This window comes from Ostrinia nubilalis, chromosome 2, assembly GCF_963855985.1.
Source record: "Ostrinia nubilalis chromosome 2, ilOstNubi1.1, whole genome shotgun sequence".
NCBI lineage: Eukaryota > Metazoa > Arthropoda > Insecta > Lepidoptera > Crambidae > Ostrinia > Ostrinia nubilalis.
The window spans coordinates 4308354-4329993 of NC_087089.1; the positions used below are offsets into that span (position 1 = coordinate 4308354).

A 21640-nucleotide genomic window follows, 5' to 3' on the forward strand; every position below is an offset into this window, starting at 1 on the left:
CGGGCACCCGCAGTGAGTGTGCGAGCGCGACAGCAACATAATTACGCGCGAGCGATAAGGATGGATAGCTTGGGGTCATTGGACAAAATTCTACGTGCTCCCGGACCAGACTATACCACTTACAGCTTTAGTCCTCTCGTAGGTGTCGCAAAGCGAGCGCACCATCTGGCAGGCGGTGTCGCGCGCGATGCGGGAGCTCGGGTCGAACATCACGGGCCGCAGCCAGCCGCCGTCTTCCATGGCTAGTGGCCGCATACCGTGCGATAGCAGTGTCTGTAAAATATTAAATAAATAAATATTCGTTCATATAAACTGTAGTCCCAAACTAAAACAATTTGTATAGCTTGGTCATCGACAGTTATACAAGCGGCTGAGTTATGTCTAGCAGTGATTCCAGTAGAATAAAATAGGTCCACCCCCACTCTTCCCGCGAATGTCGCCTCTTGCGATATGTGAACACAGACCCCCAAACTGTCTGGGTACCATGGGGAGTGTAAGCCAAATTCTCCATTTGCCTCTGGTAAATAGAAGTGTCGTGCCGTGTTCCTGTAGTGGGGACTAAACTAGTTGTCACGCCAGTGCAGAAGGTTTATTTTTGTGCCAGATGCGCTTCACGCGGCGGTAGTGGTAGCGCGGCCCAGACGGCGCCAGTCTACCACCACGTTGTAGTCAAGTTGACGTCAATACAAGCACTCGTGTCCAGATGTCTTGCCACTACTGCGGACGGAAGAGCTGTAATTTGAAGATCTATTATGTCGTACATACCCTCTCACGCCAGCGAAGCAGGTATTTCCTTGCTAGATGTGCGTCACGCGGTGGCAACTCGGTGTCAGGTGGCGTGGTGGCGGCGCGACCCAGTCGGCGCCAATTTACCACCACGTTTCAGCGCGGGGTATCTTAATCTACTGTGACGTCAATACAAGCACTCGAGTCCAGATTTCTTAGCCACTATTGCGAACGGAGAGCTGTAATTCGAAGATCTATTATGTCGTACATACCCTCTCACGCCAGCGAAGCAGGTATTTCCTTGCTAGATGTGCGTCACGCGGTGGCAACTCGGTGTCAGGTGGCGCGGCGATAGCGCGGCCCAGACGGCGCCAGTCTACCACCACGTTGCCGGCAGCGCGGGGTATCTTAATCTATTGTGACGTCAATACAAGCACTCGTGTCCAGATGTTTTAGCCACTACTGCGAACGGAGAGCTGTAATTTGAAGATCTATCACGTCGTACATACCCTCTCACGCCAGCGAAGCAGGTATTTCCTTGCTAGATGCGCGTCCCGTGGCGGCAACTCGGTATCAGGCGGCGGAGCGGTAGCGTGGCCTAGACGGCGCCAGTCTAACACCACGTTACCGGCAGCGAGGGGTATCTTAAGGCTTGGTATTTCTGCTAAAGTAGGTATTTCGCGCTGTCAATATCTGCGCGCGCAATACTTCGCCGAAGACAGCGCGCCAAAGAGCTCTCGCGGCTACACAGTATAGAAATACGCAGTTTAGAAATACGCAGTTGGTTAGGTTAGGTTGACTTCCTTCCGTTCAAGCGTCACACTCACAGCACTTTCTAATACAAATCATATCCAAGTGATACAAATTAAAACAACTTTCAAAATTTTTGGGAATATATTTTAGAATCGAATAAATATTATAGAATATAACTGCCAAAGTAAACACGGTTCAAAGAGGCGTGGCGTCACCCGACCTTCTGGAAGTTCCGCGCCGGCTAAAAGAATTTCAAGATTACGTCACCCGACCTATCGGTAGATCCTCGGGAGCTTGAGCGATTGGAAAAACATTTTATGATCAGTTACTCGTAGTAGCGATTATTTAGAGCTTGGATAATAAATTATAGTTGTTGCAATTCACAAAGCTTTGCATGTGGTTAATTACATTTGATTAATGTACACGCATCAATTTTGTTCAGTCTTTTTGTTTATTAATAAATAAAAATATCATACTAAAATTGCATACATATTTGTTTGTATTGGTCTGGGTGTTTTCTTTCCATAATTTATGTATAACGTATGTACGGGGCTCTGTATCAAAAATCACTATGAGCAATAAGCATCACACCTGGAGTGCATTACCGCAGCAAAAAGCTTGCCATCTTAAATGAACAGTATAATATCGAGGTTTCGTCAGTACAGTTGCGAACAAAGGTGTTTGTGTAGTGTAGTTGAATTGAGAGGTCAGATTATTGAAATAATAAAACGAACATTTTATTTTTTAAATACATTTTAAAAATAATTTACATTACAGATAACAATGAGAGGATGACATTGCAAAGTGGTGCCAGTCCAGTCTTAAATCCGTTGATATATGCTGTATCTGCCATGTTTTTGGCTAAAAGATTCTTCTATCTTGCAGTTTAGACTTTTATAACAGACCTCAGACAGTATTTTTGGAAAACTTTTACGCATGGTGGAGGAAGGGACGCTCTAGAGACTCAAATCTAGAAGGAGTCACATGAACTCCAAGTTTTAAATCCGTTGATATCTGCTGCATCTGCCATGTTTTTGGCTATAAGATTCTTCTATCTTACGGCTTAGACCTTTAGCTACAGAACTTAGACAGTATTTTTGTGAAAATTCTTACGCATGGTGGAGGAAGGGACGCTCTAGACACTCAAGTTTACAAGGAGTCACATCAACTCCAGTTTTAAATCCGTTGACATCTGCTGCATCTGCCATCTTTTTGGGTAGAAGATTCTTCCATCTTGCAGCGTAGACCTTTAGCTACAGACCTTAGACAGTATTTTTGTGAAAATTCTTACATATGGTGGAGGAAGGGACGCTCTAGACACTCAAGTCTACAAGGAGTCACATGAACTCCAGTTTTAAATCCGTTGACATCTGCTGCATCTGCCATCTTTTTGGCTAGAAGATTCTTCTATCTTGCAGCTTAGACCTTTAGCTACAGATCTTAGACAGTATTTTTGTGAAAATTCTTACGCATGGTGGAGGAAGGGACGCTCTAGAGATTCAAGTCTACAAGGAGTCATATTTTTTTAAATATTTTTTTTATGCATAACAAGGCAGGTATTTGACCACAATCGCACCTGATGTTAAGTGGGATGCAGTCTAGGATGGTACATATCTGCCCTGTAAGTGCTTATTCACTCTCGCCTTGAAGAGGCCCGGATTATAGTTTTCGGGAAAGACAGCAGCAGGCAACGAATTCCAGTCCCTAGCTGTTCGCATTATAAAAGAGTCATCGAAACGCTTAGTGCGAGCTGGTGGAATGTCAACAATATAGGGATGGTACGCTAACCTGCGTCTGGTTCCCCGATGATGGAAGGGGGCTGGTGAAATTAATTCGTGTAATTCTTTCGCACATTCTCCGAAGTGTAGCCTGTAGAAAACCGATAGGGATGCTACCTTACGGCGATGGTCAAGTTCCTGGAGCGCCGCTTCAACAAGGGTAGGGCTGTCGATAAGTCTTCTGGCACGCCTTTCCACCGAATCCAAAGCAGCCATATGAACTCCAGTTTTAAATCCGTTGACATATGCTGCATCTGCCATCTTTTTGGCTAGAAGATTCTTCTATCTTACAGCTTAGACCTTTAGCTACAGACCTTAGACAGTATTTTTTATTATTTATTTGTGTCAGTGTGCTCTTCTAAAGAGTGTAAGACGATTGTATGTAGGTACTATTAAAATGTAATTTTAACTCATTGGTTTTGTCTCATATTTGAGGAATGTACTATGTATCATGAGTAGAGTCTTCGTTTAAAAGGATGCGAACGATTTAAATTTCAATAGGTAGACAAAATTGATAATTTTAAATTATCAAAAATTTAAGCTTTCTCCAGTAACACTGATATTATTATACTGTGACTCATCAAAGTCATCATTGTCAAAAATATTGACAAATCGCGAACTGTCACGGCCAAAAAACTGACACGCGTCCGTCCTCCGTAAGCGCCACCGCGCGACTGATTGAGATTGTCCAAGCCGTCATGGACGATTTTTTTCCACATTTTTTAACATAGTAACTAAATAAGACGCAATATAAAAATTTCATCCGTTAAAAGCCCTCGAGTTATTTCTGAACTTTAGTTTAGTAAAAGATTTAGAATCTCAAATCGCTTATTTTAAAAATAAAACCATAAATAGAAAACGAATAGAGGTAACTTTGGGAATTTATTCTATCGAGTCAACTTCATCAAATCGTGTTTCCATCCGTTAATAGCCCTAGAAAATATCCTCAACTATGCCCAATAAAAATCTTAGCCTTTAATTTTACTGTTTAGTACCTCAAAAATGAAAAATGAAAACCTCATTTTCGCCATTTTCTCTGCTACCCGGCCTTAATCTACTGTGACGTCAATACAAGCACTCGTGTCCAGGTGTCTTAGCCACTACTGCGGGCGGAGGAGCGCACTTTGAGCTGTAATTTGAAGATCTATTACGTCGTACATACCCTCTCACGCCAGCGAAGCAGGTATTTCCTTGCTAGATGCGCGTCCCGCGGCGGCAACTCGGTGTCAGGTGGCGCAGTAGCAGAGCGGCCCAGGCGGCGCCAGTAGCGGTGCGGCACGCGGCCTGCCAACCACGCTGCTAAGTCCACAACAACATTGCCAGCGGGTAACATGCCAGTCGGCGCCGGCGGTGGTGGCGACTTCTTGCTGAGCTTCATGTTGCGCGCCAGCTCTAGGAGGTTGAAGCCCTGGAATAGATGTACCAATGTAATCACGTAACATTTAAAGTTCAGAAAGAGCGCGGCGAACGATTTACGCGTTGCTCTCTTGTTTTTTGTTAATAGATTGAATGTTTATGCAGTTATTCTTAAAAATAAATGGTTCGAAATTAATTACATATGGGCAGATTTTTCGATCATCGAATAACTTTAACTGAAGGATTAAATTGGCCTATTGACAGTTTTTGTATGGGAAATATGTCAAAATGTCAATTTTATTCTTTAGATAAAAGATATTATGCAACGGTTGATAAAGCTAAGCGTCCACTTGTCGGTATCGTACGCAACGGACGCATCGTACGAAACACATCGTATCGGATGTGCGATGCGTAACATGCGGACAGGAGGACGCACTTATATGAGTTTCCATATAAATAATACTACGTACGATCCGTTGCGTGCGATACGTCCGATGCGTACGATACCGACATGTGGACGCTTAGCTTTAATCAGCCTCAAGTGATATGCGTGCATTATTACTAGGTATACCTTTACCACGTCAGGTTGTTCCTCCTTCGGAGGTTCGGCGGCGTCGGCGGCGGCAGCGGCGGCGGCGGGCGGTGGTGCCATTAGTTGGTGCATATACCGCATGCAGGGCAGGCCCACTTGTTGTAGCGCGAACTGGTGGGCTGTACCGAAATAACTACCACTTAGCAATAGTTCACACGGAAAACCACTCAGTTACTAAAGCCCGGTCCGTGAGCACGTAGAATTTTGTCCAATGACCCCTAGCTACACATCCTTATCGCTCGCGCGTAATTATATTGCTGTCGCGACTGTGCGACTGGCACCCGCAGTGAGTGTGCGAGCGCGATAGCAACATAATTACGCGCGAGCGATAAGGATGGGTAGCTAGGGGTCATTGTACAAAATTCTACGTGCTCACGGACCAGACTATATACGAATAAAGGTCTTGGCATACGTAACTGGTAATTCCTCGGACGGGACGAGGACGGGACGGGCTCCCGTACAAAAAGTGAACGGCGACGGCGTCCCGTTCCGTCCGTGTTTCTCGCCACGTATATTTTATTGCTATGTTTTTAAATGCAACGATGTCAAGAAATCGTCCCGTCCTCGTCCTGTCCGAGGAATTACCTGTTACGTATGCTAAGACCTTAAAATTGAATTTGCTGAATTTTGCAATGTGGAAAGGAGGACGACTCACAGTTCGGTGAAGACGTGTTGATGCCAGGCAATCCTGCCAGGACATCGGACTTCAGGATTGCATTTGCCGCAGGAGCGATGCCAGCCACTTCAGTCAGATGAGGGCAACACCTGTAGAATAGAATGAAGGATTTAGTTTCAAAGACTCTGGTTTTACTGATGTACCCGTCAATAAAAAGAAGGATGTTATACTCACCACACCCAAAGCTTGACGATACAGCGTAGTCTCGCCTCCCAACACTCAACGGAATCTTGAACTTTAACGAGAGACCCCAGTAAAAGAACCAATGGGCGCACCTAATCAAAAGATAAAACTGTTAGCCACTGAATACTTTTTCTTTATATTTTGACAAATATGATACGACTGTCATTTCATATACTAGTAATACAGTTATTTTACTACGATCTTACTGCTTTGCCAATAAGGTAAACTTACCGAGTTGTTATGATCTTGTGATGCAGCGTGGCCCATTAGCGATAGCGTGATTCGCTGAGTCAGCAAGTTGCAAAGTTGTTCTGTCGCCGGCAAGTTGTCGCGGGTCACCAGACAGATCAGTGCACGGACCTCTTCCTGGCACTATAAAAAAAAATCAACTCAGTAAAAAAAGTTTTTAAAAAGAAGTCTGACAACTTAAAATACTTTTTTATTTTATTTAATACCTGGGGAGTTCCACGATGCAAGTTATGCTGTACCAGTTCTTGCACTAGGCCAAAGCGGCAAAGGCGAGTGCGGTGTTCCGCTTGAGAAGCTAGCGCTCGCAACAACGTGAGACATTGTTCGGCGCATGCCAGCGAACATCCGTAGCAACCTCCGCCAGATTCTGTGAAGACAAAGAAAACAAATAAATAACGAACAAAAAGAAAAAAAATAGCACTCTTATCTATAATAATATTATAAAGGCGAAAGTTTGTGTGGATGTTTGTTACTCTTTCACGCCAAAACTACTGAACCGATTTTGTTGAAACTTTACAGTATTATTATTTGTAACCCAGATTAACATCTATAATTTATGCCAATCTGTGGCACTAAATTTCACGCGGGTGAAGCCGCGGGCAAAAGCTAGTTTTCTATAACTTTTTGCTTCAGTTTTCATAGGAATGTTACGATGTTCATTGATTGAGTGGAAGATAATGTAAATCTTACCTTTGGCAAGGTCCCCGTCGTAGTTCTGCACTAAGCCAGCATAGACTGGCAAAGTATCGCCTTTGAGTTGCTCGCTTTGGGACCGGTCGAAGGAGACTAGTTCTTTCCTAAAATAAAACACAATATCGTCACATTTTCAAAATTGAATAAGTATGATTATATTGCCTGTCTGTACTGTCCCTGTCTTGGGAAAAATCGAACATGGGGAGAAATGGTAGAAATATTGTGAGATCTATAAAGAAGTTTCATTATGGAAACGGTTTTCAATAATGAAGAATACGACTACTAATTTTGCGATTCTCACCTGCAAGCCAGCACTTTCTGTATGATCTTGGAGAGGTCCTCGAAGTGTCCTTTGCTATCGACACAGTACTTGTGCGCAAGAGTCTGTATGACGCGGTTGATCTGCGCTCCGCTGAAGGACGTGTTGCTTGCATTGCTGTTCTCATCACCGGAGCGGCCTTCTAGACGGTGTTCGCTTATTTTGTGGAGCAGGGACTGTGGGAGAAAAAAAAGAGGTATAATAAATACGGGAGACTTTGGAAGTCAATTCAGATCCAAGAAATCTTCAGCCTTCTGATCCAGTTTCCTTCTGGGTAGTATTTAGTAGGTAAGTGGAAAAGAGTGCTTCCATCGACTTTTCAGTTAACATAATTTCTCACTTTAGAACACATTCTAGAACTTCTGAATAACATGTTTTATGTGGAATGTTGTGCGCTAGATTTGTGACATTTGTGTGAAACTGCGGATAGGATACACAGTGCCCCACTTCGCAGTTATTTAAGCCTTTGCTAAGTTATTTAAAATTGCAACTAAAGCTACAGTTGTATTGCGCTATCTACTCACCTCCAACACAGGCTTATTGGCCGTTAGTTGACGGTAGACGCGGTCAGCCTTATCCAGCAGAGCACCAATGGTTTGCACCATCTTCTTGCGTTCTTCATCATTCTCGATGGTGTCCACAGCGCAGCAAGGCCGCGCCGTCAGTGTGTAGTCAAACTTGGCGTATTTGCAGAAGCCACAAGCATGGCAGAGGAACGGATCCTTTTCGTCGTAGTTTATGGCCCTAAAAATTTGTATCAGCTTAGATTTATCTTGTCATTGACTCAGAAAAGGTGCTCTAAAAATACGAGAAAGTGACAGCAAAAGATATGTAGATTCAAAAATAAAGAAACTGGCCGCGCATCGCGGTGATATTATAGTGAATGACTTTTTAGGACCAGGCAAACGAAGTGTATGAAATTCTCAAATCTTGGAATTATTAAGTCAAAAGTATACATTTTATACTACTGGTGGAAGGACCATACCTTATTATATTGCCTTTGCAACAGTTAAACAGTTTCTCTTTAAAAACTGTTTATTTTAAGCCAGTAAACAGGGAGACTTACCTGCACTTGTGGCATTGGAAGACATTCTCGCCACAGTTGGCGCACACGCCGGGATTGGCTGGCACGGATTGCGAGCATCGTGGGCATTGGAGCGATTCACCTAAGAGAAATGAAATGATTTTTTTAGACTACTAGGATTCGAGGTATACACACATAACATCACTATGTCAATATAAGTTATATTGTATGTTCAACTTTAAAATTGTATGCACGTAGAGGCTACTCATACAGTTCAGTGGTAGACAAAGATTAAACAGGTAGTAAAATACCTAAACCTTTCGCGCTATTGTCACTTCAACGCACTGCACAAATTATAGTTTTACAAATAATGTACATTCAACACCAATATCTCATTCCTGCCTATGACTACAACTTACCCGTAGCCTGCTGGTTTTCGTAGAAGTCAGCGTACTCCATCATAAGGTTGCACGCCACGATAGGAAGCGGGAAGTCTACCCGCACTTCTGATTGGCCAGACTGGAGTTGCACGCGCTTTGCCTTGTGCCACATGCCTGTAAAAGGTTTTGTGTTAGTTATTTGAAAGATTGAATCATAAAAAATATCAAATTATCGTTAGCTCATAAATGAGATTCATCACGAGTAACAACTTCGCGACGTCTTTGACATTTTGGTTTTGAGTCATTGCTTATACGGGCACGTAAAAAGATTCTGCATTTTGGTTTTAGACGGTTAACTTACTTTAAAAGTTAACTTGGATAAGATACTATGCAGTGCTGCAATGACTTCAAAGCACGATGCATCTTCTGGGCAAGCCCGTTTAGTTTTAAATCGCATCTACCGACCCTCTTTTAAGATAAAAACATGATATGTTATGTCACGTATTGAATAAATAAATATATCTCACACTCACCGGGTTTATTCTTGAGTTCCTGCACAGCCTGAACCGTCCGGTTGTTGTAATAGAAGTTGATAGTGCGCACCATCTTGTTGCGTTTGATGTCGCCGATGCGCAGGCTGATACGGCTGATCATGTGGCTGTTGACCAGCTTAACGATCTGCGTCGTTGTCGTGAACTTCGAGTCGATCTGCGAATCGTTGTACCCATTAGCTCTTATGTGGGAGCTTTATAGGGCCATTGGCAGGGTGGGGTCAAGAATGAGGTGAAATAGATAAGGAAGTATAGAAGTTATGTGACCAGCATCACGATCTGCGTCGTTGTCGTGAACTTCGAGTCGATCTGCAACCGTTGTACCCATTAGCTCTTATGTGGGAGCTTTATAGGGCCATTGGCAGAGTGGGGTCAAGAATGAGGTGAAATAGATAAGGAAGTATAGAAGTTATGTGACCAGCATCACGATCTGCGTCGTTGTCGTGAACTTCGAGTCGATCTGCGAACCGTTGTACCCATTAGCTCTTAAGCGGGAGCTTTATAGGGCCATTGGCAGGGTGGGGTGCAAGAATGAGGTGAAATAGATAAGGAAGTATAGAAGTTATGTGACCAGCATCACGATCTGCGTCGTTGTCGTGAACTTCGAGTCGATCTGCGAACCGTTGTACCCATTAGCTCTTATGTGGGAGCTTTATAGGGCCATTGGCAGGGTGGGGTGCAAGAATGAGGTGAAATAGATAAGGAAGTATAGAAGTTATGTGACCAGCATCACGATCTGCGTCGTTGTCGTGAACTTCGAGTCGATCTGCGCACCGTTGTACCCATTAGCTCTTATGTGGGAGCTTTATAGCGCCATTGGCAGGGTGGGGTGCAAGAATGAGATGAAATAGATAAGAAGTATAGAAGTTATGTGACCAGCTTCACGATCTGCGTCGTTGTCGTGAACTTCGAGTCGATCTGCGAACCGTTGTACCCATTAGCTCTTATGTGGGAGCTTTATAGGGCCATTGGCAGGGTGGGGTGCAAGAATGAGGTGAAATAGATAAGGAAGTAAAGAAGTTATGTGACCAGCTTCACGATCTGCGTCGTTGTCGTGAACTTCGAATCGATCTGCGAACCGTTGTACCCATTAGCTCTTATGTGGGAGCTTTATAGGGCCATTGGCAGGGTGGGGTGCAAGAATGAGGTTAAATAGATAAGGAAGTATAGAAGTTATGTTAGTGCGTTGTAACAGCTTGACGATCTGCGTCGTTGTCGTGAACTTAGAGTCGATCTGCGAGCCGTTGTATAGATTAGCTCTTATGTGGGAGTTTTGTGGGGATAAAGGCAGGGTGGGGTGCAAGATTGAGATGGAAAAGGTGATTAAGGAAAGTATAATAATATTATATGGAAGTTACAGAAATTTTAGTGTTAAGTAAGCGATTCTATGCTACTGCATTGTAACAGCTTGATGATCTGCGTCGTCGTCGTGAACTTCCGAGTCGATCTGCGAGCCGTTGTACCGGTTAGCTCTTGTGCTTCGTGCAGCCATAGGTAGGGTGGAGTGCAAGATTGAGAGGGAAAAGGTGTTTTAGGAAAGTTTAAAACAGTTGTAGATATTTTTGTAGTACGTTATGTACGTTAGGATTATTTAGGATAAGGTAACGTAAGTTTATTTCATAGTTGCACTTGTTACACACGAAAATAATAATACCGATGCAAATAAACTTTATGAAGCTGACGAAGCAGTTAGGACTTTTTGAATAAGACGTTTTAAGCCGGACGATTAATTTCCATTTGAATTAAATGACAACTGTGTTGGATTAAATATGTTAGAGTGGTCTTGCAAACGCTCGATTGACGTCCTGCTAAAACGTCTAATTAGAAGAGCCCTTAGCAAGAAATAAAAAAGAAAAGAAAAAAGAAATGGTTGATATGAGAAATGGCCATGAAAAGCGCCACCAACCTTAATAGTGGGCAGCTTGATGGTGGCCATGGGCAACTCCGGGTTGTTGCACACGAGACACGGCTCCGACTCGAGGTAGTATCCGTCCAGTTCCACGTAGGCGCCTAGGGCGGCGTATAACGCCGCGTTGCCGTGCGATGAGAGCAGAAGGTTCTGGTTGCGGAGCAATTCTACAGCGCTGCCGACGTATTTCTGTGATATTGGAGAGAATGTTGGTACTCATAAGTTAGAAGAAGACTCTATAAACGACGACAGTCTCGTCTTTTACAATATCATTCTTTCGTTCAGCCAAATACCGTCCACTGCTGGACAAAGGCCTCCTCCAAGGATTTCTAACACGACCGGTCCTACGCTGCCGCTGTTGAGAAACGCATACTTGGTACATGCGTACGCGCATACGTTTTATAAGATAGGCCAGTGCGTGCACACCCCTCAGTATTATACACGTCCATATAGAAATAAACGTAACAATGTTTGCATATGCCTCCTCAAAAGAATTTGCTTAACTCCGCAATTTCAAAACATTATTCAATGTCAATTCTTGAGACGATTCTCAGTTTACAAGTAATCTAAATTGGTTATATGTTGACGGTAAATTGTACAAACATACCTCAGTGTCGATGTTGGGCGTCTTGAGGGTGAAGTATCCCAGCAGGTCCACGAACTGGGCCGCCTTGCGCCCGTACTGCGGCAGCGTGGGCCAGATGCCCCACAGCAGGGATACCAGCGTGGCCTGCTCCGGCTGCGACGAGTTGCTGGCAACGAGAAATTAACATTATACGATTTAAACACAGACCACAGACACTATAGTTAACCACTTCACTGTGACGTCATATATCTTGAAAACTATCTAGTGAACATTTTTGATTTTATCTCTTGTCTAAGGACCCCGCCCGCATCTCAAGATATGTGACGTCACAGTGAAGTGGTTAACGGTAAACGTTCCGCAGGCGAGGACTCATTTAAGCGGTCATACTATAAAGGGAGATGCGTCAAGGGGGCGAGGCCGGTGTTGCAGAATAAATGCCCAGAATAGTTGGCATCTCGATATCTCTATGGATTTAAATATTAAAATGTGCCTAAAGGACACGCCCAAAAAGCTATGCTTATCTTTCTACTAGTTGTTATCTCATTTAAAGTGTGATTAATTGATTATGATTTCTGAATTACTCACTTGTAAATAGCCAGGAGTAAAGCGTGTGCTTGCCAGCGCACGGCTGTCGAATTGGTCTCCAACAAGAATGCCTTCACGAACATTCGCAATTCGTCTTGTGACACCTAAAAACAAAACGCAAATCGTTTTAGACACACCTCTTAATAAAAAACACAAAAAAGTAACTAAAGTTACGGATTTGTTTCTTACCTGTTTGAGTATTTGTTGCACCAAAGCAGGTACTCTCTGTTCTTGGAACTTGGATCCATCAGATACGTAGGCGTCACTGTCGGCGCTACGTTCACGCTCGGGGACGTCGGATGATGGCTGTAAAGAATACAATTTATTAATCTCGCTCCATTTGCGTATCTATGCATGGTTCATAAGCATTATTAAGCCAGCATGGACCTTCTTCAAAACCGTGTGGTTCCAGCACAGTAGAATAGGACCAACTCCATTCCTCGGATGTCGTAAGAGGCGACTAATGGGGAAATATGCGAACATCAGGTCTTCCTAGCCCGTCTGGCCAAATCGTCAATCCTCCAGCAGTGGACATTAAATGGCCTGATGATGACGATGGTCTTCTTCAAATAATCTTAAGTTATTTTGTTATGTTTGGTCATTTGTGTGTGGGTGAAAGCGGTTACACCCAAGGGCTTCCCGTCGCTCCTCCATGCCTGGCAAAGCCAGCTAGTTTTTTATGTGACAGGAGGCAAACGAGCAGACGGATCACCTGTGTGCATACCATGAGTTTACGTTAGGTGTGCTCGCTAGCGACTGCGTAAAAAAATGACATTAATTGTATGACATATTGTGCAGCGCCCCTAGCGGCTACTTTCAAGAAACAAAATCTTCATAGAGATTTTTGACGTACTCGCTAGCGAGCACACCTAACGTAAACTCATGGTAGGTACACTGATGGTAAGTGAATACCGTCGCCCATAGACACACAGCTAGTGATCTCACCTTGGGTTCCTGACGCTGGTGGTGTGGCGGCGCGCAGAGAGCGGCTTGTAGCAGCTGTAGCACTGTGGGCGCGACGTGCGGGTGCACGCGACGGGCCACCGTCACAAGCCATGCCAGAGCTTCGCGGCGTTCCACCGCGCACGTGTGTTGCCAGTTACCGGTGCGGGCGCTGACGATTTCGGCGCAAGCCTGAACAAAACAAAAGGGGGTTTGAAAATTAAAAGTAACCATTTCTACAATTTATTTTGAAACAAATAGGAATGTGTCTGAATCGTCATTGGTAATTTGTGTCAACAAGGTCCAATTTCCTGTAACTTTAGATGCTCCATGAGCTGTACCAGCTTGTCGTAGGCGAAATCAGTGGTGAACAGCGCACGCGCAGCTTACGGTATTGCTCGCGCGTGCCGCAGTGCAGCAGGAGCAGTTTGCGACTTGTGTCTTTGTATAGTCGCGCAGCTGCTGGTAGCGACTTGCGTCCTTATGTCACTGGTCATAAGGTCCAGTGTCGTACCTTGAGGTGCTCCATGAGCTGCACCAGCTTGTCGTAGGCCGGGTCGGTGGTGAGCAGCGCGCGCGCCGCGTTCAGGTGCGTGTCCAGCGCGTGACGTCACGCAGCTGCCGGGAGCGACTTGCGTCCTTATGTCACTGGTCATAAGGTCCAGTGTCGTACCTTGAGGTGCTCCATGAGCTGCACCAGCTTGTCGTAGGCCGGGTCGGTGGTGAGCAGCGCGCGCGCCGCGTTCAGGTGCGTGTCCAGCGCGTGACGTCACGCAGCTGCCGGGAGCGACTTGCGTCCTTATGTCACTGGTCATAAGGTCCAGTGTCGTACCTTGAGGTGCTCCATGAGCTGCACCAGCTTGTCGTAGGCCAGGTCGGTGGTGAGCAGCGCGCGCGCCGCGTTCAGGTGCGTGTCCAGCGCGTGACGTCACGCAGCTGCCGGGAGCGACTTGCGTCCTTATGTCACTGGTCATAAGGTCCAGGCTCGTACCTTGAGGTGCTCCATGAGCTGCACCAGCTTGTCGTAGGCCGGGTCGGTGGTGAGCAGCGCGCGCGCCGCGTTCAGTTGCGTGTCCAGCGCGTGACGTCACGCAGCTGCCGGGAGCGACTTGCGTCCTTATGTCACTGGTCATAAGGTCCAGTGTCGTACCTTGAGGTGCTCCATGAGCTGCACCAGCTTGTCGTAGGCCGGGTCGGTGGTGAGCAGCGCGCGCGCCGCGTTCAGGTGCGTGTCCAGCGCGTGACGTCACGCTGCTGCCGGTAGCGACTTGCGTCCTTATGTCACCGGTCATAAGGTCCAGTGTCGTACCTTGAGGTGCTCCATGAGCTGCACCAGCTTGTCGTAGGCCGGGTCGGTGGTGAGCAGCGCGCGCGCCGCGTTCAGGTGCGTGTCCAGCGCGTGACGTCACGCTGCTGCCGGTAGCGACTTGCGTCCTTATGTCACCGGTCATAAGGTCCAGTGTCGTACCTTGAGGTGCTCCATGAGCTGCACCAGCTTGTCGTAGGCCGGGTCGGTGGTGAGCAGCGCGCGCGCCGCGTTCAGGTGCGTGTCCAGCGCGTGACGTCACGCTGCTGCCGGTAGCGACTTGCGTCCTTATGTCACCGGTCATAAGGTCCAGTGTCGTACCTTGAGGTGCTCCATGAGCTGCACCAGCTTGTCGTAGGCCGGGTCGGTGGTGAGCAGCGCGCGCGCCGCGTTCAGGTGCGTGTCCAGCGCGTGACGTCACGCAGCTGCCGGGAGCGACCTGCGTCCTTATGTCACTGGTCATAAGGTCCAGTCTCGTACCTTGAGGTGCTCCATGAGCTGCACCAGCTTGTCGTAGGCCGGGTCGGTGGTGAGCAGCGCGCGCGCCGCGTTCAGGTGCGTGTCCAGCGCGTGCACGTCGCGCAGCTGCCGGTAGCGCTCGCGCGTGCCGCAGAGAAGTAAGAGCAGTTTGCGGACTTGCTTCCTGCAGATAATTTTATTTCATTTAGTCAAATTAACAACAACAATAGAAAAAAGTGACATATAATCATGAATTAGATTTTAGTGAGTTTATGAGCACGGCACCTTTTTATGGTGGAATAACTTGCTGATTAGATAAATAGCCGAATCAGCAAGTTATTCAACCTGTTTCATTAAATTTTCTGCCGCTTAACCTTCCTTACCCATTGATGCGACAAGTCAATGGGCACGACCAGGGATGGGGCACCTCGGGAATAATTTATTTATTTAAACTTTTATGCCAAAATAAATTTGTACATAAGGCGAACTTAATGCACTAAAGCATTCTCGACCAGTTTACCTTTGGTTTAATCCGAATCAGCTATTCTATTCCAATTCTAACTAACCTGAGCGGAGTCTGCTGGTTCATCATATACTCGCAGAGTAGTGTGCGCCAACGCGCGTCGAAGTGCGCCGGGTCGCAGTGCTTGTGGATCTGACACGGCAGCCGCAGCGCCATCTCCATCAGCAGCTGCGGGTAGTTGTCAAACACGTCGAGGGCGTGGCCTGGTGTGCAAAAATGACCTTTAAAATAACTGTGGCAGAGTGCTACAAGCATCAAATATAGACCGCATAAACCGCAGCGCAGCAGACATTTACAAGATAGACATATGACCTTATAAAGTTACAGGATTGCGCTAGATGCAGGCCAATTCCAAACAGTCAATCTGGAAATCATTGGGCCTACGTTCAATATTGGAGTTCCTGTGGTTGAAATTACGTAATGGTGGAAAGATTATGATTTTTATGGCATAGTGTTTCACTTACTTTTAACATATTCCTTCACGAAGAAAGGCTGCATGTCTGGTAACGGCTGAGGCGGCAATGGCTTCAAAAGCTGCTGACCGGTTGGTGTAGTTCCAGTACCTGGTAAAGGAAAAACTGATTGAAATTCTACGTAACTGATGGATAGATAGCAAGTTTGATACGGTTAAAAAAGGATAAATGTCGAAGGATGAACACCGATGAGTAACCAAATTTTTGATCGTCAAACAAGAGCTGTCAATGGATACTCACTGACAGTCTCCTCCTTCCAGAACGGAACCCACGAGGCGAACAGCCTGTATGCTGCGCTGTTGTGGTATGGCGCCGCCGCGGGCGCCTGCGCAGCGCGCTGCTGGCTGGCTAAAGATGTGCGGTTCCCGGAAATATTGGGTATATTGGAAATTTAGGTGGAAATAATGCCGGCAATATTTCCGAAAATAGAAATGTATGAGAACGAAGCTCAAATAAAAGAAAGGAAATGAGGAAAAAATTAAAAAACCAAATAACAAAAATAAAATGGTATGATACTTCTACTTCTTATCGTGTCGATGGAGAACCTAATTATTTTTATTGGGAATCTACTAAAGGTCCACTACTCGGACGGCTTTTCGACTGACTGCTATACACACAGAGTCAGATAAATGAGCCCGTAGGAACACCACACTCGCATACATTGAATCCAGTGTAACCAGACGTGAATAATATAATTATGCTTCAAACAACCAACCTGAATCTGTAGTCTACATATTTTCAAGTCTGCCACGACAATATCAAACGAGTCAAAATGTCCTTCCACTGCGAGACCTTGGGCTCTGCCGGAGGCACAGTAATGGCTTAGTGCAAGAAAGCTTTATTTGTAACTAAGCTTGGAATCGGAACAATATCGATAGCCAAGTGTAGCAAGCCAGACGTAACAAAGGTCAACTTTCTACATTCTACTTTATCCCAAAAAGTTTTAGTGCAAAAGCTAGGCGCTGTTTTTCCTTCGACTGCTTAGCGTGCTCTCAGACGCATACTGCTTTTTGGTCAAACATGATGATTTAAGCCCATAATATCTTATCGATGTGAAACCTGAGAATCGAACTCAGGATCTCCGGTACAAGGGAGTTCAAATGTGGATGAGTTAGTAAAAGTATGTGATTATTTCATCGACGCGTCAAGAGGAAGAAAATTCAGAATGCATTCAGAAGCATGCTACATTTTATTATTATGGATATGTTAATAATTGTATAGCATATTGATGTTAGTAGCAATTAATAAAGAATAAATAAGGCAACATGCAACCATAATGAGCTTGCACGACTACACATCAGTCACCAAACTAGCCATATCTCCCCACATAAGTAGAAATAGTATCTTTCTTGATGTGCCGTCGTCCACACTCAAATATGGCAAATATAATAATCATGTTAGTGTCAAATACAAAAGTTGTTATTGCCAGTGTTTTTACGAATAACATCAACACTCACTGGACGTCTTCTCCTTCCAGTAAGGCAGTAGAGCAGACAGCACTCGGTAGCAGTGGTGGGGCGCGCCGGCTCGGACTAACGCCGCCGCTGCCAAGCGCGAGACGTGCGCTGCGCAGGCGCCGCCAGTGACTTCGGCGCGAGTCGCCGGCCCGCCCGTGGCTGACGTCTTCCAGCGGGCCATGAGGACGCCTACGATGAGATAAGGTCAAGATTTATAAATAGACGACGATTTCATCATTTCAGCCATAGGACGTCCACTGCTGAACATAGGCATCGCCCAATGATTTCCACAATAGCCGGTTGGTGGATGACGATTTGGTGATTGAGGAATTGACTCGTAAGAGGTCGCGGGAGTACCTACACGTTTCTCTTATTTTGAGACCATAGATGGCACCGTGCAACACGGAAAATAAATAACTGTACGATTGGCGATTTTCCTACCAAGTCTATTACTGGAAGATAGTTAAAAGCTTACTTTTTAATATTGTTTAGGTTCCTGCTAAATTCGTAGTAGATTAGAAAACTGCTATCCTGTACTCAATCAAAAAAAGTTAAGATATACAGGGTGGAATTTTGTAATGCCAGCTGGAGGGAAAGTACTCTTAATATTGTAGATAGAAAATGTTTATTACATCGATCGTTGGGGTTAGGTATAAGGATGAAATCTCTCTAACAAACTTGATAAATCAAATGAAAGGAAAACCATGAAATCTTAAATTATTTTAATAATGTACAGAAAATTGTATGGTATGGTAGTGAATTTTCGAAAAATTTTCGAAATTCTTTGAATGCAGTTCTCTTTCTTTTCAAAAATAAAGGAATGTTTTCGTTCAGTAAATTTTTCTATCTACAGTATTAAGAGTACTTTCTCTCCAGGTGGCATTACAAAATTCCACCCTGTATAATTTCAGAATCGAGTTGAAAGTATTCAAGATGGTTAACAAACAAATGAAACTTACTGAGTAGTCGCATGATGACCAACTGTAGCTCTCGCCTATTCGTGCGCTCATGCACAGGAGGCGTAGTCTCCTCGCCTTGCATATCCAACTCTGACACCAACAACTCAAGGCGCATAATCGCCAGTTGAAGCTCGCGTCTGTCAGTGCGCTCTTCAGCCGGAGTTGCGTCATCGTTCTGAATGTCTAGTTCGGCTACTAGAAGTTCCAGTAGGCGTTCTAAAACGGCACGGTCGCCTTCGACGCTGGAATCGAGGTCTCCAGCTAACATGAGGACCACCTGTACGAAACATTACACGATGAATAATCTATAGTGCAGGCACGAGGGTAAGAAGTCCTTATACAAACAATCTGGGCATGATTGGACGTTTAATAGTTTTGTGAAGGATGCGCAAACATGACATTTGGAGCAAAATTCTTCTTAAACACCATACTTTTAGCCCAGAGAAGAAATGGGCGTGGTCCAACGTGGTAAATAGTCACCACCCCAAATCAGGTCACGCCCACGCTACTACAAACGTTACGGCCAGAGTAAATACAAATGAGTAGATCATCTTCATAGAAACGCACCGAGCGCGGTTTGTATGTGAGCGCGCCAATACGTATGTGGCGCGCACGCACACACTGACAAAATTTAGCGTGGATTAGCGGGGTGTTGCGCCGAATTTTGCTACGGCTGTCAATCGAATGGAAAAGTCATGCCAGGTGTAGGTAACGTATTGAAGTAACTTAATTTACAAACCTGTACGAAAGGTATGGCTCGGACACCAGGCAGCGTCCTAAGCGTAGGCAGCGCATCGAGAGCGGCCGACAGTAGCGAAAGACGTAAGGCATGAAGTTTGCGAGTCTCATTCTCTGCCTCGCTTGCGCGGGACGTCGATGCCACTGGTTGGGACGATGACGTGGATGGGCCGGCTGTGGAGGTACGAAAATGTTATACCATGGAACTTTCAATATCTCTTTTAGTCCTTTAAAATAAGCGAAGCGTGCATTTTAGCGGGTTAAATGTACAGAACATAATTATGAAGCATACATTATCACTGTTTCTATTTCTTATCATGAGTTAGCGGCAGAGTAGTTAGTGTTTTAGAAGACCTTATTAAGTTTAAAAAAAGTTTGTAATACTAGTTTAAGACTTGCTAGAGTTATGAGGTTTAGGAATTTCAAGAGACGTGCTATGTCATTTTACAACAAAAGATCCCAATGGGTCGACGTGCACTGCGCCCATGCGCGGCCCTAAAATAAGATAAGATACAACAAAACATTCAAAAGGTGAAAAAATGAAATATAATTATTAGTATGTCATGTCATGCAGTAAAATGAATACGGACCATGCAATTAATATACTTATCATTTACTACAAATGCACATAATACGCATTCTCTCAAAGTATACTAGCCTGTGATGGCAACAGGCGCGGCGATGACATTCGAAGCGGGCATCGACCCCGTGGGCGGGGCTGACATCTCTCCTACAATACAACATTCTCTTTACTTCTAGAAACATAATCGCTAGGCGAACTATCCATATAAGCAAAAAACTAAAGGCGTATCATTTGCAGATTTTCAATGGCATAAGCCCAGATCGTGCGAGAGCCTCTAAACTCTAAAGTCTTACGTATCGGGCATGTCAGATATGGCACAAAGCTAACATAATGTCGGCTGTACAGTGGGTGCCAACTTCCAGCTACCCATTGTAGTTTTTTCTCTCGCTCTCATCAAATGGAGATTCTTTGCGATAGAAGAGACGACATGATCGATAGTTGGAAGTCCACGAGACAGGCCGAGTGCGAGTATACAGCGGAGCTCTCGCTACCACTCGGGGTGTCTCGCCTTCACTCGCTTTCGCTCCCGTGTTCACATATGAGGCTGTCTCGCGAGACATTTGTCGAGTCTAGGCAAGAGCTCTCGGACAAGAATTTGACTGAAAATTATTACAGAATAAGGATCCTATTTGATAAGCCAGGAGTACTCACCATAAGCGCTGCTGCGTCCAGAGACGCCGCCAATGCTGTCGTTACTTTCAGAACCGGCGGAGCCCGGGGCTTCCGCGGGCGACGTGCGGAGCGTACTGCCGTCCGTCGCCGCCGTGCTGCCTTCATCGTCAGACCTGTATCAATTAAAAAATCGGAAATTGAATGGGTTTTGCAAAGACGTAGCGACGTACTTTTCAGAATCAAGACATTTACAAAAAAAATGTGACCGGCCCGCATATATGCGCATGCGATTAAAAATTGTGCACTTATCTATGCAAAAAGGGCTGAAGAGTTTGTTTCTATAAAAATAGTATGGAAAAGTGCGCATTTTGTGTCAGACCCGATCAACCTTTATCGTATAATTTTGCTGGTTAAAAGCAATCTCATCAAAACCACCAACTCACTGAAATTAAAGCTTTAGTTGGTAATCCTAATGCGAATTCACATCTCACAAAAGTTAAAAAGTGAAAATAGGCGGTTATCACACTGCGCCGCGGAGCGCGGGGCGACAGATTTAATCATTGTATGCAAGTACCTCAGTTTGTATAGAAAACACGCGCGGCACTTCACACTGACAACGCGTCCGAGCGCGTGATTTTTTATATGAAAATCACGCGCTCCGCGGCGGAGCGCGGCGCAGTGTGATAACCGCCATACAGATATTCGGACGTGTCAATTTTTTTTTATAACAAACTACTTTTTTGACATCATTATAATCTTTACATACCCAGCCGGAGAATGCGTAGCATCTCCAAAGGCAGGGGCGGGCGGCGGCGGCGCGGTCGGCGCGGGCGCAGTGCGTCTCGGTTGCTCTTGTAAGGACAACGCAATGGCCAGTTCTACCATTGTCTCGTCGTCCGCGTCGGGCGGTATGTCCAGTAACGCTTCTAGGCCTAACGAATTATTAGAAATCATTTAGTCTTAGACATACTTCGTGAGGATAGGAGAATTGACTATGAAAATGGAAATGGATCAGAGAAATTTGCAAGGAGTCAAGAAAAGCGCCCGGGGAAAGGAGACCAGAGCAAGTACCAGCGCGCTCTCCCGAGATTCGGTATGTACGCCGTGAGGCAGGAAGAACAATGGTTGGCGGTGGGCTTTGATCGTAGCATCAGTTTTAACTTGGAGTAGGCCTAGGCTGCGCACCACGATCAACTTTTATCGAGGCAATTTATCGATTTTGCACGAT

General features: G+C 45.3%; 1 protein-coding gene across 1 annotated transcript in view; it reads right to left on the reverse strand.

Moving 5' to 3' along the window:
* Positions 1-21640, reverse strand: part of LOC135078229 (E3 ubiquitin-protein ligase UBR4) — an 88549-nt gene that overhangs the window by 21786 nt on the left and 45123 nt on the right. The window contains exons 55-83 of the mRNA XM_063972824.1: positions 21179-21344; positions 20452-20585; positions 19876-19947; positions 19219-19391; positions 18480-18756; positions 17521-17709; positions 16055-16153; positions 15634-15793; positions 15089-15251; positions 13817-13909; positions 13306-13494; positions 12550-12666; positions 12361-12464; positions 11797-11941; positions 11187-11378; positions 9263-9437; positions 8769-8903; positions 8392-8491; positions 7850-8069; positions 7308-7501; positions 7004-7110; positions 6520-6680; positions 6296-6436; positions 6056-6156; positions 5861-5970; positions 5185-5324; positions 4420-4665; positions 766-855; positions 124-273 (exon numbers count right to left, since the gene is read on the reverse strand). Coding sequence (XP_063828894.1) covers positions 124-273; positions 766-855; positions 4420-4665; positions 5185-5324; positions 5861-5970; positions 6056-6156; positions 6296-6436; positions 6520-6680; positions 7004-7110; positions 7308-7501; positions 7850-8069; positions 8392-8491; positions 8769-8903; positions 9263-9437; positions 11187-11378; positions 11797-11941; positions 12361-12464; positions 12550-12666; positions 13306-13494; positions 13817-13909; positions 15089-15251; positions 15634-15793; positions 16055-16153; positions 17521-17709; positions 18480-18756; positions 19219-19391; positions 19876-19947; positions 20452-20585; positions 21179-21344 — 4343 coding nt within the window. The remainder of the gene's footprint in view (positions 1-123; positions 274-765; positions 856-4419; positions 4666-5184; positions 5325-5860; positions 5971-6055; positions 6157-6295; positions 6437-6519; positions 6681-7003; positions 7111-7307; positions 7502-7849; positions 8070-8391; positions 8492-8768; positions 8904-9262; positions 9438-11186; positions 11379-11796; positions 11942-12360; positions 12465-12549; positions 12667-13305; positions 13495-13816; positions 13910-15088; positions 15252-15633; positions 15794-16054; positions 16154-17520; positions 17710-18479; positions 18757-19218; positions 19392-19875; positions 19948-20451; positions 20586-21178; positions 21345-21640) is intronic.